Below are 19,851 nucleotides of genomic sequence, written 5' to 3'. Positions count from 1 at the left end.
TATCCATGGATTGGATAATTTAATATTGTTAGGAGATCAGTACTACTCAAAGTAATCTATAGATTCAATCAATCTCTATCAAAATTCCAACAGAATTTTTTTTTTTCTATAAATGGAAAAGCCAATTCCAATTACTATAAAGCTACAGTAACTAAAACAGTCTGGTACTGTTGAAATAATATACATATGGATCACTGGAATAGAATTGAGAGCCCAGAAATAAACCCATACATCTATGGTTATAATTAATTTTCAAGAAGGGTGTCATGTCCATTCAATGGGATAAGAATAGTTTCTTCAGTGAATGATGCTGGGACAGCTAGGTCTCCACATGCAGAAGAATGAAGTTTAGCCTATACCTCACACCACATAAGAAAACTAAAATGAATCAATGATCTAAATGTAAAAACTAATATAGATACTTGTTCAAAGGAGATATACCAATAGGTAATAAGTACATGAAAAGATGCTTGATGTCATTAGTTATCAGGAAAATGCAAATGAAAACCACGATGAGATACCACTTCATACCCACTAAGATGGCTATTATCAGAAAAAAGAAAATAACAAGTATGTATATACCAAAAACCAGTTGCCACCAAATTGACTCTGATTCATGGCTACCTCACATGTGCCAGAGTAGAACTGTGCTTTATAGGGTTTTCAGTGTATGGTTTTGCAGAAGTGCATCACCAGGCCTTTCTTCCGAGATCCCTCTGGGTGGACTCGAACCTCCAATGTTTTGATTAGTAGTGAACGGTGTTAGCTGTTTCCACTACCCAGAGACTTCTCAAACTGCCTAGGCTAGATATACTAAAAAAGACAACCATAACAAGTGTTGGCGAGGATATGAAGAAATTGGAACCCTCATACATAGCTGATGGGAGTGTAAAGTAGTACAGCTGCTTTGGAAAACATTTTGGCAGTTCCTCAAAAAGGTAAACATCTAGTTACCATACCAAAACCAATTGCTGTTGAGTAAATTTCTACTTGTAGTGATGCTATAAAAAAACAGTTACCATTAAAAAAAAACCACAGCCATCCAGTCAGTGCCAACTTATAGTGACCCTTATAGGACAAAGTGGAACTGCCCCATAGAGTTTCCAAGCAGCGGCTGGTGGATCCAAACTGCAGACCTTTTGGTTAGTACCCAAGCTCTTAATCACTGTGCCACCATAAACAAAAAATTCCAGCCCTAGGCATATGCCCAAGGATTAAAAACGTGTTCATATACAAGCGTACACACAAATGCATAGCAGCATTATTCAAAATTGGCAAAAAGTAGAAACAACTCAAATGCCCATCAACTCATTAATAAATACATAACATTTTATCCCTGTAATATTATCCAGCCATATAAAACAACTCAAATGCCCATCAACTCATTAATAAATACATAACATTTTATCCCTGTAATATTATCCACGATACAATATGGGTGAACCTTTAAAACGGCGTGCTGAGTGAAGGTAGGCAGGCACAATAGGCCACATGTATGATTCTCTTTGTATGACATGTCCGGAATAATTAATTCTATAGAGACAAAAAGTAGATTAGCAGTTGCTAAGGGTTGTGAGGAGAGATTAATGGGAAGTGTCTTCTAATAGGCATGGTTTTTTTTGGCGGGGGGGTGATGAAAGTGTTCTGCAAGTAGTGATGCAGTTTGCAAAACCTTGTAAATATACTAAAAACCACTGAATTGTACACTTAAATTTTTTATTGATCATTTTAAAATAAAAGTATTTATTAAAAGAATAATGTACCGTGACCTGTCGTGGTTTATCCTAGGAATGCAAAAAAAAGAAAAACTACAGGCACACCTCGGAGATATTGAGGGTTTGGTAAAGCGAGTCACACGAATTTTTTTGTTTCCCAGTGCATATAAAGGTTATGTTTACACAGTACTGTAGCCTATTAAGTGCTGTAACATTGTTTAAAAAAAAAAAAAAAAGAATATACCTCAATTAAAAAATACTTTATTGCTAAAAAATGCCAGCTATCTTCTGAGCCTTGAGTGAGGCGTAATCTTTTTGCTGGTGGAGGATCTTGCCTCGATGTTGATGCCTGCTAACCGATCAGGGTAGTGGTTGCTGAAGGGTAGCGTGGCTGTGGCAATTTCTTAAAATAAAACAACAATGAAGTTTGCCACATCAGTTGACTCTTCCTTTCTTGAAAGATCTCTCTGTATCATGCTACGCTGTTAGGTAGCATCTTACCCACCGTACAACTTCTTTCAAAATTGGAGTAAATCCTCTGAAACACTGCCACTGCTTTATCAACTAAGTTTATGGAATGCTCCAAGTGCTTTGTTATTATTTCAGCAGTTTTCACAGCATCTTCACCAGGGGTAGATCCCATCTGAAGAAACCACTTTCTTTGCTCATCCATAAGAAGCAACTCTTCATCCGTTAAAAATTGCAGCAATTCAGTTGCATCTTCAGGCTCCACTTCTAATTCTAGTTCTCTTGCTGTTTCCACCACATCTGCAGTTACTTCCTCCACTGAAGTCTTGAACCCCTCAAAGTCATCCATGAAGGTTGGAATCAACTTCTTCCAAATTCCTGTTCATGTTGATATTTTGTTCTCCACCAGTGAATCACAAAAATTCTTAATGGCATCTAGAACGGTGAATTCTTTCCAGAAGGTTTTCAATTTACTTTGCCCAGATCCATCAGAGGAATCACTATCTATTGCAGTGATAGCCTTATGAAATTTTTTTCTTTGATTTTTATTGTGCTTTAAGTGAAAGTTTACAAATCAAGTCAGTCTCTCATACAAAAATTTATATACACCTTGCTGTATACTCCTAGTTGCTCTCCCCTAATGAGACAGCACACTCCTTACCCCCACTCTCTCTTTTTGTGTCCATTCCACCAGCTTCTGACCCCCTCTGTCCTCTCATCTCCCCTCCAGATAGGAGATGCCAACATAGTCTCATGTGTCTACTTGATCCAAGAAGCTCATTTTTCACCGGCATCATTTTCTATCCCATTGCCCAATCCAATCCCTGTCTGAAGAGTTGGCTTTGAGAATGGTTCCTGTCTTGGGCTAACAGAAGGTCTGGGGACCATGACCACTGGGGTCCCTCTAGTCTCAATCAGACCGTCAAGCCTGGTCTTTTTACAAGAATTTGGTGTCTGCATCCCACTGCTCTCCTGCTGCCTCAGGGGTTCTCTGTTGTGTCCCCTGTCAGGGCAGTCATCAGTTGTAGTGGGCACCATCTAGTTCTCCTGGTCTCAGGCTGATGTAGTCTGTGGTTTATGTGGCCCTTTCTGTCTCTTGGGCTCATAATTACCTTGTGTCTTGTTCTTCATTCTCCTTTGCTCCAGGTGGGTTGAGACCAATTGATTCATCTTAGATGGCTGCTGCAATGTAATTCTTAAATAGTAAGACTTTAAAGCCGAAATTACTCCTTGATCCATGGGCTGCAGAGTGGATGTTCTATTAGCAGGCTCGAAAACAGCATTAATCTCCTTGTGCATCTCCTTCAGAGCTCTTGGGTGACCAGGTGAACTGTCCATGTGCACTAATATTTTGAAAGGAATCTTTTTATCTGAGCAGTAGGTCTCTCGACAGTGAACTTAAAATATTGAGTAAACCATGTTGTAAACAGGTGTATTGTCATTCAAGCTTTGTTGTTCCGTTTACAGAGCACAGGCAAAGTAGGTTTAGCGTAATTCTTAAGATCCCTAGAATTTTTGGAATGGTGAATGAGCATTGACTTCAGCTTAAAGTCACCAGCTGCGTTAGCCCCTAACGAGAGAGTCAGCCCGTCCTCTGAAGCATTGAAGCCAGGGAGTGACTTCTCTCCAGCTGTGAAAGTCCTGATGGCACCTTCTTCCACTACAAGGCTGTCTCGTCTACACTGAAATTCTGTCGTTCAGTGCAGCCCCTTCATCAGTTATCCTCGCTGGATCTTCTGGGTACCTGGCTGCAGCCTCTGCATCAGCACTTGCCGCTTTACCTCGCACTTTGATGTTATGGAGATGGCTTCTTTCCGTAAACCTCATGAACCAACCTTTGCTGGCTTCAAACTTCACTTCTGCAGCTTCTTCTCCTCTCTCAGCCTTCATAGAATTGAAAAGAGTTAGGGCCTTGCTCTGGATTAGGTTTTGGCTTAAGAGAATGTTGTGGCTGGTTTGATCTTCTATCCACACCACTAAAACTTTCTCCATATCAGCAATAAGGCTGTTTCACTTTCCTATCATTTGTGTGTTCACTGGAGTAGCACTTTTTATTTCCTTCTAGAACTTATGGGTTAGAACTTTTCCTTTGAACTCACAACTTGGCTGTTTGACACAAGAGGCCTAGTTTTTGGCCTGTCTCGGCTTTGGACATATCTTCCTCCCTAAGCTTAATCATTTCTAGCTTTTGGTTAAAAGTGAGAGACGTGCAAGTCTTCCTTTCACTTGAACACTTAGAGGCCATTGTTGGATTATTAATTGGCCTAATTTCAATACCATCATGTCTCAGGGAATAGGGAGGCCCAAGGAGAGGAAGACAGCTGGGGGAAGAGCTAGTTGGTGGAGCAGTTAGAACACACACAACATTTATCGATTAAGTTCACTATCTTATATGGGCACAGTTTGTGGTGACCAAAAACAATTGTAATAGTAACGTCAAAGATTACTAATCACAGATCACCATAACAGATATAGTAATACAGAATAAAATTGTGTCCAATGTTGCAAGAATTACTAAAATGTGACACAGAGATGTGAAGTGAGCACATACTGTTGGAGAAATGGCACCAATAGACTTACCACAGACCTTCAATTTGTAAAAAATGCAATACCTGCAAAGCACAATAAAGTGAAACACAATATAACAAGATGTGCCTGCACAAAATCTTATCAATCAGTGCAAAAAAAGATTTTGACAAAATTCAACATTTATTCATGATAAAAACTCTCAGCAAACTAGCAATAAAAGATATTTACATAAAACTACAGCTAACATGTTGGTTAAAGTAAAAAGTAATCTGTGGCTAAGAAAGAAGGTCTGAAAGTATTTTTCATAGTTTTCTTGACTTTCAAAGTGGTATGCATATAACATATATGTATACACACACATATGTATATATATGCACACAAACATATATTCAATAGTTGGCAAAAGTGGAGGATTTATTGTAAATCAACTTTAATACATTGTATTGAATAGCTGCTGTATTCCTCATGATAAAGACTTTGATTAAAGGATGTATAACTGACAAATTAATTGATTTTCTAAATCTTCTGTCTGGGCAACTATAAATCTGACTTTTTTTGTATGCACTTTAGGTGAAACTTTATAAAAGAAATAATTTCTCATTCAACAATTTATACGCAAATTGTTTTGTGACATTAATTGCAATCCCTGCACACCCTAATTCCCCGTTTCCATCTGTCCGTTTTTCCTGTCCCTTCCTGCCATCTTGTCATTGCTTTTGGTAGGTGTTGCCTTTTGGTCTCGTATATATGATTGAACTAAGAAGCACGTTCCTCACGTTTGTTACTGTTTGTTTTATAGAGCTTCCTAATCTTTGGCTGAAGGGTAAACTTCTGGTATGGCTTCAGTTCTTTGTTAAAAGGATTTCCGGGGTCCACATTCTTAGGGGTTCTTCCAGTCTCTGTCAGATCAGTAAGTCTGGTCTTTTTGTGTGTGTGTGAATTTAAATTTCGTTCTACATTTCTCTTCCTCTCTGTCCAGGACCCTCTATTATGATTCCTGTCAGAGCAAGCTGGACACCGTCTTGTTCTTCTGGGCTTAGGATGGTCGAGGCTGTGGGACTTCTGATGCATTAGTCCTTTGGACTAATATTTCCCTTGTGTCTTTGGTTTTCTTCCTTCTACTTTGCTCTGGACAGGATGGAACCAGTAAATGTATCTTTTATACATTTTACTTTGGTATGCCAGTTGACCTACATGATACCCACAACCTTGGTCCCCAGCCCTCAGCCCTAGTAACTCAGTCCCTCAGAGTGTTTGGATGTGTCTGTGAAGCTTCTGTGACTTTGCCTTGGTCAAGATGTGTTGACTTCGCCTATAATGTATACTGTCTTTCTCTTCACCAAAGTTAACACTTATATACTATTTCGTTAATGATTTCCACTCCCCAACCCTCCCATCTCTCATAACCATCAAAGATTGTTTCTGTGTGTAAACTTTTTCTTGAGTTTTTATAATAGTGGCCTCATACTGTATTTGTCCTTTTGTGATTGACTTATTTCACTCAGCATAATGCCAAATTTTTTTTCGAAGTCAAGTAGGTTCTCTTTTTACTCTTTTGGTGAAGTCTTTTGATGAGCATAAGTGCTTAATTTTTAGAAGAGCAACCAGTTACCTAGTTGATCTTCTGGTGCTTGTACATTGTTAGTTATGATTTGTCTCCTATTTATGCCATATATTAGGGCCACTAGCATTGTCTCTATTTTTTTATTGTTATAGGTTTTATATTTAGGTCTTTGATCCATTTTGAATTAGTTTTTATGTATGGTGTGAGTTATGGGTCCTGTTTCTTTTTTTTTTATACAGATGGACATCCAGTTTTGCCATCACCATTGGTTAAAGAGACTGTCTTTTCCCCACTTAATGAACTTTGGTCCTTTGTGAAACATCAGCTTACTGTAGGTGGATAGATTTACGTCTAGGTTCTCGATTCTGTTCCATTGGTCTATGCATCTGTTGTTGTAACAGTGCAAGGCTATTTTGACTACTGTGGCTATATAGTAGGTTCAGAGATCAGGTAGCGTGAGGCCTCCTACTTTGTTCTTTTTCAGTAATGCTTTACTTATCCAGGGCCTCTTTCCTTTCCATCTAAAGTTGGTGATTAGTTTTTCCATCTTGTTAAAGAACGCTGTTGTTATTTGGATCAGAATTGCTTATATTTGTAGATTGCTTTGGGTAGAATCAACATTTTCACAATATTGAGTATTCCTATCCATGAACATGTATGTTTTCCCATTTATGCAGGTTTCTTTTTGTTTCTTACAGTAGTGTTTTGTTTTCTTTGTATAGGCCTTTTACATCCCTGGTCAGATTTATTCCTAAGTTTTTCTTTTTTTTTGGATGCGATTGTAAATGGTATTGTTTCCTTGATTTCCTTTTTGAAGTTCTCTTTATTGGTGTATAGGAATCCAACTGATTCTTGTATGTTTATCTTGTATACTGCTACACTTTTGAGGCTTTCTATTAGTTCCAGTAGTTTTCTTGTGGAGTCTTTGGGGTTCTCTACATGTAGTATCATATCATCTGCAAATAGGGATAGTTTTACTTCTGCTTTCCCATTTAGATGCCCTTTATTTCTTTTTCTTGTTTGCTCCACCAAGGACTTCCAGCACAATGTTAAATAGGAGTGGTGATAAAGGGCATCCTTGTCTTGTCCCCATTCTCAGAAGGAATGCTTTCAACCTCTACCTGTTGAGAACAATGTTAGCTGTTGGTTTTGTATAATGTTGCTTATTATGTTGAGGAATTTCTCCTCTATTGCTATTTTGCTCAGAGATGTTATCAGGAATGGGTGTTGGACTTTATCAAATGCCTTCTGTGTGTCAGTTGAGATGACCATGTGATTCTTTCCTTTTATTTATATGGTGGGTTACATTGATTAATTTTCTAATGTTGAACCATCCTTATGTACCTGGTATGAATCCCATTTGGCTGTGGTGTATTTTTTTTTAATATGATGCTGAATCCTATTGGTTAGAATTTTGTTAAGAATTTTTGCATCTCTATTCTTGAGAGATATTGGTCTGTAATTTTCTTTTTTTGTGGTCTTTCCCTGGCTTTGGTATCAGGGTTATGCTGGCTTTATAGAATGAATTTGAGAGTATTCCCTTCTTTTCTATGCTCTGAAATAGTTTGAGTAGTACTGGTGTGAGCTCTTCTCTGAATGTTTGATAGAATTCTCCAGTGAAGCTGTCCAGGCAAGGGCTTTTTTGGGAGTTTTTTTAAATTACCTCTTCAGTCTCTTCTCTTGATATGGGTCTGTTCATATTTTCTATCTCAGTTTGTGTTAGTTTAGCTAGATAGTGTGTTTCTAGAAATACGTCCGTTTCATCTAGGTTCTCAAATTTGTTGAAGTACAATTTTTTATAATATTCTGTTATGACAGCTGGGTCTGTTGTAATGGCCCCCATCTCATTTCTTATTTGGGTTATTTGCTTCCTCTCCTCTTTTTGCCAGTTTGGCCAGTGGTTTCTCAATTCTGTGGATCTTTCCAAAAAACCAGCTTTTGGTCTTCTTGATTTTTTCTGTTGTTTTTCTTTTCTCTATTTCATTTATTTCTACTCTAATCTTTATTTTTCCTTTCTTCTGGTGGCTGTTTGTTTCTTTTGCTGTTCTCTTTCTATTTGTTTGGATTGTAGGGCTAACATTTTGATTCTGACTTGTTCTTCTGTTTTGATATGTGTGTTTATTGCTATAAATTGACCTCTTAGCACTTTTTTTGCTTTGTTTCAAAGGTTTTAGTGTGATGTGTTTTCATTCTCATTTGATTCCAGGAATATTTTTATTCCCTCTTTAATTTCTTCTATTACCCAGTTGTTTTAAAGCAAGGTGCTATTCAGTATACATGTATTTTATTTTTATCCTTGCTTTTCCTGTTTTTGGTTTCTACTTTTATGGCATTGTGATCACAGAGAATGCTTTGTATTATTTTTGATGTTTTGGATTTTACTCAGGGTTGCTTTGTGGCCTAAAACGTGGTCTATTCTGGAGAATGTTCCATGTGTTTTGAAAAGAATGTAACTTTGCTGCTGTTGGGTGGAGTGTTCTATATAGTCTGTGAGGTCCAGTTGTTCAGTTTTGGCCCTTAGATCTTCTGTGTTTCTCCTGAGTTTCTTTCTAGCCATTCAGTACTTTATCGAGACTGGTGTGTTATAGTCTGCTACTATTATTGTGGAACTATCTATTTTTCTTTCCAGTGCTGTTAGAGTTTTTTGTTTTTTGTTTTTTTAATGTATTTTGGAGCCCTGTCGTTGGGTGCCTAGATATTTATTAAGGTTATGTCTTCTGGGTGGATTATCCCTTTAATCATTATGTAATGTCTTTCCTTATCTTTTATTGTTTATTTTGCCTTAAAGTCTATGTTATCTGAGATTAGTACTGCCACTCCTGCCTTTTTATGGTTACCATTTGCTTTATAGATATTTTTTCCATCCTTTGATTTTTAATACATTTATGTCTTTGTGTCTAAGGTGTATCTCTTATAGACAGCATATCGATGGGTCATTTTTTATCCATTGTGCCAATCTCTGTCTCTTTATGAGCTCATTTAAACCATTTACATTCAGTGTGATTATTGATAGTTATTAGTTTATTGCTATCATATTGTTGTGCTTTTTTCGCGGTGCTGATGTTTTCTTTGTTCCTCTTACCCTCCTGTGCTGATTTCCTTTTGTCAGTTTTCTTTTCTTGTGTTATTGTAGCTTTTGTGTTTACCGAGTCTTTTATGTTTTTCATCTTTTTTAATTTTGATAAGTAGGTTTGTTAACTTTCTGTGTGGTTACCTTGAAATTTACCTTTATTTTCTAAGTTTGAACAGTCTTTTATTAATTGATGTTACCTTGACATCCTCTCCATTTGGAAGTTCTTTACCTTCACTGTTGATTCCCCCTTTAATTGTTTTGACATTGTCATCATTTACAGATTGATGTTTCTGGTCCCGTTTTACGTCTTTTAGTTTTGTTTTATTATTGAGAGTTCTTTATCTAGGTTGCTAGCTGGCTGATGTTGTCCTGTGTCTTAGACACCAGCTGTCCTCTGATGTTGTTGGTTCTATCACTGAAGGACTCCCTTTAATATTTCTTGTAAGTTTGATGTGGTTTTTGTAAATTACCTTAATTTGTGTTTATCTGGAAATGTCCTAATTTTGCCATGTTATTTTCAGGATATATTATTCTTGGTTAGCAGTTTTATTCTTTCAAGATTTTATATGTCATCCCACTGCCTTCTTGCTTGCACTGAAGTAATCAGAGCTTAGTCTTATTTTTTTCCACTTTTAAGTAACATTTAGTTTTTCTTGAGCTGGTCTCAGGATTCTTTCCTTGTCTTTGGTTTTGGCAAGTGTGATTATGATGTGTCTTTGTGACTTTCTTTTTAGAGTCAGTCCTACATGGGGTTCATTGAGCTTCTTGGAGGTCAGCTTTTTGTCTTTCATGATATTTGGGAAGTTTCCTGCCAGCAAATTTTCAACAATCTTCTCTGTGTTTTCCATTTTTTCCTCCTGTACTGGAACAGTCACACTCAGATTTTTGCTCTTGATTGTATCCCACATAATTCTTAGGTTTTCTTCGTTTTTCTTTATTCCTTTGTCTGATTTTTCTTCACACAAAGTAGCGTGCATATATTTGTCTTCAATCTCACTAATCGTGTCTTCTAGTTTCATATTTGCTCCTAAAACCTTCTGTTGAGTTTCCCATTTCTGAAATTTTTTTTAATCTTTTAGATTTCTAATTGCTGTTTTTGTGTGATTTCTAATTATTTTCACATTTTATTCTTGTATTATTTTCTTGAATTCTTTTATTGGTTTGTCCTTGTTTTCCTTGATTTTGGCTATGTTTTCATTGGTTTTGTGTATGTTTTCCTTAATCTCTTTCCTTATCTCTTGGAGAGTCCTGAATATTAGTCTTTTGAATTATGTATCAGGTAGTTCCAGTGCATTTTCTTCTACTGAAAGGTCATCTGATTCTTTATTTTTGTCATTTCCTGAAGGCATCTTTTCCTGCTTTTTTATGTTTTGATATTGTCGTTGTCTCCTAGACATTAAGGTATTATTTTCTTTATTTATTGATTGTATGTTTGTTGTTTGTTTTGTCCTGGTTTTTTGTTTTGTTTTGATATGTTAGTGCAGGCAGGCCAGGTACGTTTTGCTGCATGCTCGCCTGTGGGCACGATAGTTCTCACCACCATCTCCAGGTAGGCAGAGAAGCAACAGGCAGAGTGAGCCTGCTTTACTGTACACTGGTTTGGCGAGGTGACTGAGGGCAGACTGAGTGGGCATTGTCTGTCTCCTGGTGTTGGTCCATCAGGTGGTGGTATCAGATGAGGAGTGGTATGGGCATGCTTCCCACTGTTCAACAACAGGTCAAGTGATGGGAGGGGGACAGTGCAGGCCCAGTGTGGTAGCTAGCCTGAGCGCTGGAGGTCCTCTAGCTGCAGTGGCATGTTGGGGCCCAGCTGAAAGGGGGGCTTGCATACAGGGCTAGGTGGGAGCGGTGAGAAAGAAAAGAGAAAGATTTTAGAAAGTAGCTGGCATGTGGGGGCTAGGCAGACCTGGGAGCTGGCAGGGTGGTGGGGAGGTGGCATATGAGGCTAGGTGGGAGGTAGAAAGAAAAGAAAGTAAAAGAAGAAAAAGAAAAGTGGTGGTGTGATGAGGGTGCAGCAGACTCATGGCATTGGCATGCCAGTTGCTGTCCAGCCGCAGGGCACAGCGGGGTCTGGTGGCAGGACGTGGAGGTGGCATACTGGGCTAGGTCCGAGGGAGAAGGAAAAGGAAGAGAAACAAAAACATAATAATAAAAAAAACTGGCGGCGCAGTGGGGGCCAGCAAATGGGGATGGGGTGGACCCAAGGGCCAGGTGGAAGGGAGAGGACGTGATGTGCAGAGTTAGGTGGGAGGGAAAAAAAAAAAAGGAAAGAAGAGAGAGAAACAAAAGCAAAATAAAAGAAAGCAGTAGTGGGTGGGGGCAGGACAGATCTGGGATGGCCATGGGCCAGTGGTTTTCTCACTGAGGCAGCAAGGCATGGCCCAGTAGGATGGGGTGAAGGGGGCATTTGTGGCTAGGTGGGAGGAAGGAAGGAAAGGAGACAGAGAAAAGGAAGAAAAAAAAAATGCTGACATGGCAAGAGCCGATGGGTAAGGGTGGGGCAGACCCAGGGGAGCCACGTGCTGGTGGCTCTCTCAGTGTGCAGTGCAGCCTGTTGAGAAGAGGTGGAGGCACAGGGGGTAGGTGGGTGGGAGAAAAGGAAGGAAGGGAAAAAGAGAGAGAAAAAATATATGTGGCCCTGAGGAGCCAGCTGGTGTGGGCAGGACGGGCTCGGGGTGGTGGCGAGCTGGTGCCACTCTCACCAAGCAGCGTAGCACGGCATATCAGGAAAGGGCGGAGACAGCACAGGGGGCTAGGTGGGAGGGAGAATGAAAAGGAAGAAAGGGAAAGATTTAAAAAATGGCACTGAGGGAGTCGGCTGGTCAGGGCAGGGCAGACCCGGGGCAGCAGTGAGCCCAGTGTCTCTCCGGCTGAGCAACCGTGGTCCACTGGGAAGTGGTGAAGGCAGCATACAGGGCAGAAGGGTGAGCGATGGGGAAGCATCTTTTTTTGGTTACCAGGGGCTCTTTCTCCTGTTGGGAGCTCCTTGAAGTTGCGTTCTCGTACGCCCTCTTTGGGGTCATTGCTTGCTGTGCTCCAAGATGGCAAAGCTGTGCTGCGTTAGCTGGTAGGGAATCTCGTTTTAGCTCTCCTTCTCTGTTCTCTTTCAATTTCTTCTTCCATTCAGTGCTTGATCGAATTCTTTATCCCTTAATTTAATGCTTAGGGATCCAGGATTGACGTTTGTATCTGTTTTACTTAGTTTTTCGGATTTTTGCGGCAGAGGGGCAGTATGGTGCTTCTGTCTATAGCACCGTGTTGACTCCACCTCCTTAAATCTGGCTTTTTTATTCCAGTGTTACATTTAATTGATATTTCCCCCTTTTTTCTTGTAGGTGTATTCGACACAAAAATGATTGGGGAGCTCTTATTCTAGTGGATGATCGCTTCAGAAGTAACCCAAGTCGCTATATATCTGGTAAGAGTCTTAGCTGGGATTATAATATGAACTAGTAATAATCTGTGGCATTTAATGGTTTTTTTTATTTTTAAGCCAGAGAATTGGAATTACTAGATCAGACATGAAAGATTTACATTAACTGTGGAAATCTAGCCTTTCATGCTTAGGTGTTTACAAAAAATCTTTATAGGGAAAGGATCTGGTTACCTATCAATATAGTGTTAAATCAATTAAGATTCTTCAGTTTTACGGTATATGGGATGTGGTACAGTTACATAGTAGTACTTAAATTTTTTAGCATTGCTAAGGAAAAAAGCTGTTCCACAGAAATCAATTTCCAAGAATTCTTAAGTTTTTACATTTAAGCACACAAGCACGTTTCTTTTGGCTGCTTAAGGATTCTTTATTCCTTTGTTCTCTGTTATGTGAGGCACCCTGGTGGGGCAGTGGTTAACACCTGTTGTGTTTATTTTGTTTGTTTGTTTAGAGATACTTCAGTTGTTTTAGAAGTTATATTAATCAGTGCTCAGTATTTTCTGAAAGAAAAGAAATCACTACTTCATGTAGTAAGATCAAGTCAACGGTCAGGTTTTTTTCCCACTTAAATCAACAAATATTATGTAATTATGGTTTTTATCCAGCAAGTAACACAGTCCCTTCAGAGTTGATACCAGGAATTCATCTGTTGTCAAAGGGTGAAGGATATACTTGCATCTTTACTATTACCTTTAAAGATAAAAAGTTCATACTGCACTATTATGAAGAGATGGTAAATTTTAAATTTGTTTCAGATAGCTGTGTATGGTTATGGACTATTCTACCTTTTCCATTTCAGAGTGTAATTGCTAGATATGATTTGATATTAAAATATATCAATCTGGATTAAATCAGAAAATATTGTTTTATTCACCCTCCTACCTCTTTCCACATAAAACAAGGAATTGAACTTAGATCAACGTATAACTAAAGGCAAAAATGTTAAGTGTTCATATTTAATCAGTAGGTGGAGCTCAGATACTTTCAAGTTTTCAAAAGCAAACAATGACATACTTAAAAGGCTTTCTTTGATTACAAAAAGGTAGAAATGAAAAGGTAAATACAATACTAAATTTTTTTTCCATTTTAGAGAATTTCACATTTTTATTTGGTATAATTATTTTCCCCCAAGCAAACAAAAATAAAGAACTTTAAAAGATCCACTTATTTAATTTTTTTTTTCTCTTATTTAAAAGTCTAGGACTTAAATTTTTACCTCGTGGTTCAAATTTGTTGAGAGGTCTATTGATATAAATATTTTGCATTGTATCTGTGTGCTTTTTACTTGTTTTCCTGATACTCATAAATTGTGAGTTTTCTTATTTGCTGTACTAGCACAGCAACATACACATTTCTTCTGATGACTGATTTTTGTTTAAATGTAATCTGCATAAATTTAGATTGATAGAAAAAGTCCATTTAAAAAAAACACTAAAGGAATGCATTTGAAACGGAAATATAGTGGCTAAAATTGCTTGACGCTCTAATTTGTCTTTCTCTGAACTTACCATACTACAGTAACTTTTAAAACTACCCCCAAAAGATGATGATAGTTTTAGTACCATCAGTAGGAATTATTTATTTTATAAAAAACCAAATAACTGATTCTGAGTTTCAATTTAAAGTGAGCCATACTATAAAACATCCTATAGTCTTAATGTGGTTCATTTTTATGCAGTTTTCTTGAGTCACAAGTCAGATTATGTCTGTTACAATTTATTTCTATATTAAAAAATATATAATAAAAGATCAGAATAGGATATGATTTGCCCATAAAACACTATTATTTTTTTCACCTTCCGGAACAGTTTAAGATATATTTGGAATTTGAAGGGGAAAAAAACACTAGAAAACTCTGAAATTGAAGTCTTAAATTTATTTTTGTAAAAGAAATCAAATTTCGAAAGTCGGGATAGAAGATTATATTGTTTTACAACTTCTAGTTTTCTCACAAAAAAAAGAGAGGCAGTTTTTTATGGGAAATAATGGTGCAATTAAATTTGCCATGTTCCTCAGTTATTCTCAAGTGTAGAATAATGTGTTTCCCTCTCCTCTTCTCCCACTGCTCCTTCTCTTCCTCCAATTGTCAATCAACGCATATAAAGATAAATGTTACTGATGTATGAGCATATTGTATGTACAAACATAAAAAAGGCAGGAAAAATATTGAGAACTATATTTTATAAATGCGAAATAGATTATTAGAAAACTTATCTAGGTCTTAGCTTAATATAACTCTTAGTACCTTAATAACTAAGTAACTAAATTATCCTCCCTGATTTTACTTTTTTCTTTAGGACTTTCTAAATGGGTACGGCAGCAGATTCAGCACCATTCAACATTCGAAAGTGCACTGGAGTCCTTGACTGAATTTTCCAAAAAGCATTTAAAGGTCATTGATGTATCCATACAGGACAGAAAGTCTATACAGGACAGTGAGTGTATAACTGAAGTGGCCCGTTTGAAGGACAGCACCCCAACCTCTTTATTGGAAGCAGAAAGTCATCTGTCACCAGAAAATCCTTGGGAAGATGATATAAAAATGTGTGTCCAGGAGCGTCAGTGTCCTAAAATGATAACTAAAAATTCATCACCACCAAATGGCACCATCTCCAGAAAGGAGAAAGGTATGAAATGTTCTGCCCATGTACATTTGATAGAAAAGTCTTCTGTTATTTTTAGTGAAATGAAACTTATTGTGGTATGGTTTAATTCCCTTAACTATGTTGTTTTATGATATGTTATCAGAAAATAATGAAAGAGTATGGTGTATTGGAATGGGAACTAACTTTTGCCAGGATACCTGAGCATATTTTCTGATTTGCCACTAACCATATTTGCCACCAACTAGCTTTGTGACCATAAGCAAGTCACTTAACCTTTGAGTCTTGAAAGAAACAGTAACACCTACATAGCGATCTCCCCAGGTTGTGAAGATCAAATAAAATAACAGATATGACAGCATTGTAAAGTACTATACAGATGGTAGGTGTTTTTCTAAAAAAAAAAAGGCTATGTAAAAAATTGGCCTAATTTACAGATACTTCTCTTGCATGAATTTCTTAATTCAAGAAGATGAGAGTGACTTAGTAATAAAATATTTCAAAATCTGTTAGAATATAATGGTCTGTATCAGTGGGTGGCAAACTATTGCCCATAGTCCAAATTCATCCTGCTCTCTGTTTTTGTAAATAAACTTTTATTGGAAGACAGCCACATCCTTCTATTTACATATTGCTCACGAGCAGAATTGAGTACTTGTACATATTGCACTCGAACAATAGAATTGAATAGCCACAACAGAGAACATGGCCTGTCACAAATCCTAAAATACCTACTCTCTGGCCCTTTGCAGAAAAGATCGCCAACCACTGATCTATATCTTTGAATATAATTTTAATTGTTTTAATTCATATATCATGGTAGCTTACTATATCAATTTTTAAATATTTATTTTACAGTATATGCTTCTATCCTAAATAAATGTCATAGTGAATTCAAAACCATTATATTGATAGGAAACCTAGATTATAGTTCTGGTCTGGGTACTAACCAGTTTTATACCTTTGAGCACATAATTTAGCTTTTCTGGTTGTCAGTTTCCTTATTTATTAAATAAGGGAATTAATCTAGGTCAGATTTTCTCACTGTTAGTAGATTTTCAAGGCAGATTTTTACAGCCTATTCTCTCCTTTTTTGGAGCCCTGGTGGTACAGTGGTTAAGAGCTCAGCTGCTAACCAAAACATCAGCAGTTGGAATCCACCAGCTGCTCTTTGGAAACACTGCGGGGTAGTTCTACTCTGTCCTGGAGGGTAGCTGTGAGTCACAGTCAAATCAACGGCAATGGGTTTTATTTATTCTCTCCTTTAATCTGTCTTCTTCCTCTTCCTGTTTACCTTCATTTTCTTATTCAAGCCCTTAGGTCCTTGGTGTGGAATTTGATAGTTTACAAAAAAAAGAAAAAAAAAAAGTTTACCGGAGAGCATTAAAAATTGGGCTAGGAAACATTGGAGTATCCAATATTCCTTTAGGAGTTTGCATTCTGTGCTTTAAGCTCTAAGATAGAAGTCTTGTTACTACTGATTGTGGGCTCTGCATTGTATATCCTATAGAGTTAAAGTATTTCTAATAAATAATCATTTTAATAGAACGATTTTTATATTGCCTAGGGACAGGATTAAAAGCTTTTGCCTTTTTGTATTCATAGATGATACAGTATTATCAGGAGAGTCTGTCCAGGCAATGAAAAGAGGGAAAACGGTGATTTCGAGATCCACAAGCCCAACCTTCAGCAAACAAGCAAAGAGAGTTAGTTGGCCTAGCTTCCATTCTTCTGGACAGTATTGTACTGGTAAAATACTGACTGCAGCACCTGAGCTCAGGACTTCAGAAGACTGTACCTCTAGCACTTCTACTATCAAAATAGAAAAGATGGAAAGTAAACCTGTTTTGCCACTCACTGATAAATGTGAGTCCTCATCTCTGACAGTAAACACATCACTTGAGCCATGCCCTCAATCGGAAATCACTGTTGCACCGATAAAGACTGATTTTGCTCTTACCGAAAAAGATCATCCCAAACGGCTGCTCTGCTGTGAAAAAACACTGAATCCGGACACTGAAATGTCTTTCGTAAGTGAAGAAACTAAACTTTCTACTTCAAATAGATCTTTTGAAACAGAAGCAGAAGATGAATCTGTCTATTTTACACCTGAACTTTATGATCCTATAGATATAGATGAAAAGAAAAATGAACCAGTTGAAACTGATGGAATCAGTACACTGGCTGATAATTCAAATTACATTTTAGCTGAAGACGTTTTTGAAGATGAAACTATGAAAGGAGAGGATTCAGTCAGCAAAATGAAAGCTGAGGATTGCTCAGACACAAAATTGAATAGAATCATACATATTGAAGAAAGTAAAATTGATAAACATTGATGATAATATAAAAACAACTATATAAATGAGTCGGATCTTGGAAAAACTCATGAGACAGAAATAAAGAACTTTAAATAGTCTCCTTCCAAAAATAAAGGTGCGTTCCTGGTGTTAGGTGACAGTACTTAACTTTGAAGCTATAAAAATATGTCATCATGCTTATATATTAAACTTGGTTATAAATAACAATTTACAAATTGGGTAAGTGGTTTACTTTTTTAAAAATTTGAGAGATATTTTTCATTTTAATTCATTGTCATCAGATTTTCAAAAGTATATTTTATGTTCAGAAATGTAAGTTTTACTATTCTCAACTTTTGATAAAGTGATTCATACAAAATATTTTCTTCCAACAAGTCTTCCTTAGTAAATGTGGTATAAACATAATCCACCTGAAAGATGTTTAGTGTTTTTTAGGGCCGTGTAGACTTCACATAAATATTGTATTTTATAGACTTCTTCATCCATTTGTTTTCATACATATATAAAAATTAAAAATCTAACCTAGTCATACTTCAGCCATATCTCACTGTAACTTTTACCACAGATCAGCCTGAAATTTTTTAGGAATCAAACTTTGTCTTGAAAAGTTTATCTCCCTATTAAACTTGCCTATTTATAAATAACAAGAAAACTTAAGTAAACATCATGCACTTTTTAGTTCTTTTTTTACATTTTTTGTTTGATAAATCAAAATCAAGCATGCTGTAAACAAATTTATGTAAAGTTATAGAATGCCAAATGAAGGACTCCAAATGTTTTATCCTAATTATTTAGCTTCATCATTGTGGGGGAATAAATGACATGTTCTGGTATAAAGGCTTTAGTTATGCTACTCTTGAGATACAAAACTTCATATATAAATTTGGTAAGCACCCAATTATGTAACTGCAGCTGAATACGTTCTCTTAGAGCACAGCAAGCATTTCTCTGAATTTTGGCTCTGCTTGTATTTTTGTAAATGAAGCTATGCTTCTGATCGTGGTGTTTATAAAAGATGCTCTTTTCTGATATCATTCTAAAAGTACATTCATGGATCTTTTTCTGAGTAGCATCTTGTTCAATGGATATTTAGGTGTCTTGTAAGTGATTTTTTTTTTTTTTTTTTTTTAAATTTTTATTAAGCTTCAAGTGAACATTTACCATTCCAATCAGTCTGTCACATGTAGGTTTACATACATCTTACTCCCTTCTCCCACTTGCTCTCCCCCTATTGAGTCAGCCCTTACAGTCTCTCGTTTCGTGCCAATTTTACCTTCTTCCCTCTTTCTCTATCTTCCCATCCCCCCTCCAGTCAAGAGTTGCCAACACACTCTCCCGTGTCCACCTGATTTAATTAGCTCACTCTTCATCAGTATCTCTCTCCCCCCCACTGACCAGTCCTTTTCATGCCTGATGATTTGTCTTCGGGGATGGTTCCTGTCCTGTGCCATCAGAAGTTCTGGGGAGCATTGTCTCTGGGATTCCTCTCGTCGCAATCATACCATTAGGTGTGGTCTTTTAATGAGAATTTGGGGTCTGCATCCCATTGGTCTTCCGCTCCCTCAGGAGTTGTCTGTTGTGTTCCCTGACAGGGCAGACATCGATTGTGGCCGGGCACCAACTTGTTCTTCTGGTCTCAGGATATTGTAGGTCTCTGGTTCAAGTGGCCCTTTCTGTCTCTTGGGTTCTTAGTTGTCGTGTGACCTTGGTGTTCTTCCTTTGTCTTTGCTCCCGGTGGGTTGAGACCAATTAATGTATTTTAGATGGCTGCTTGTTGGCATTTAGGACCCCAGGTGCCACAGTTCAAAGAGGGATGCAGAGTGTTTTCATAATAGAATTGTTTTGCCCATTGATTTAGAAGTCCTCTCAAACCAAGTTCCCCAGACCCCAGCCCCTGCTTCGCTATCCTTTGAAGCTTTCATTTTATCTCGGAAACCTCTTTACTTTTAATCCTGTCCAATTAGGCTGACCTTCCTTGTTTTGAGTGTTGTCTTTCCCTTCACCCAAAGCAGTTCCCATCTACAGATTGATCAATAAAAAGCCCTCTCCCTCCCTCCCTCCCTCCCTCCCCCCTTTGTAACCACAAATGTATGTGTTCTTTTCCGTTTTTTCTATTTCTCAAGATCTTATAATAGTGGTCTT

At 37.4% G+C, this 19,851-nt stretch overlaps 1 protein-coding gene across 2 annotated transcripts in view; it reads left to right on the top strand.

The window, feature by feature from the left end:
* Nucleotides 1-17,874, top strand: part of BRIP1 (BRCA1 interacting helicase 1) — a 171,474-nt gene extending 153,600 nt beyond the window's left edge. For both annotated transcript variants that reach the window (XM_049860997.1, XM_049860998.1), the window contains exons 18-20: nucleotides 12,685-12,767; nucleotides 15,083-15,412; nucleotides 16,994-17,874. In XM_049860997.1, the coding sequence (XP_049716954.1) occupies nucleotides 12,685-12,767; nucleotides 15,083-15,412; nucleotides 16,994-17,727 (1,147 nt within the window). In that variant the 3' untranslated portion in view covers nucleotides 17,728-17,874. The remainder of the gene's footprint in view (nucleotides 1-12,684; nucleotides 12,768-15,082; nucleotides 15,413-16,993) is intronic.
* Nucleotides 17,875-19,851: the final 1,977 nt, after the last annotated feature.

This window comes from Elephas maximus, chromosome 19 (assembly GCF_024166365.1).
Source record: "Elephas maximus indicus isolate mEleMax1 chromosome 19, mEleMax1 primary haplotype, whole genome shotgun sequence".
NCBI classification, from domain to species: domain Eukaryota; kingdom Metazoa; phylum Chordata; class Mammalia; order Proboscidea; family Elephantidae; genus Elephas; species Elephas maximus.
This window is presented reverse-complemented; position numbering and strand designations above follow the sequence as displayed.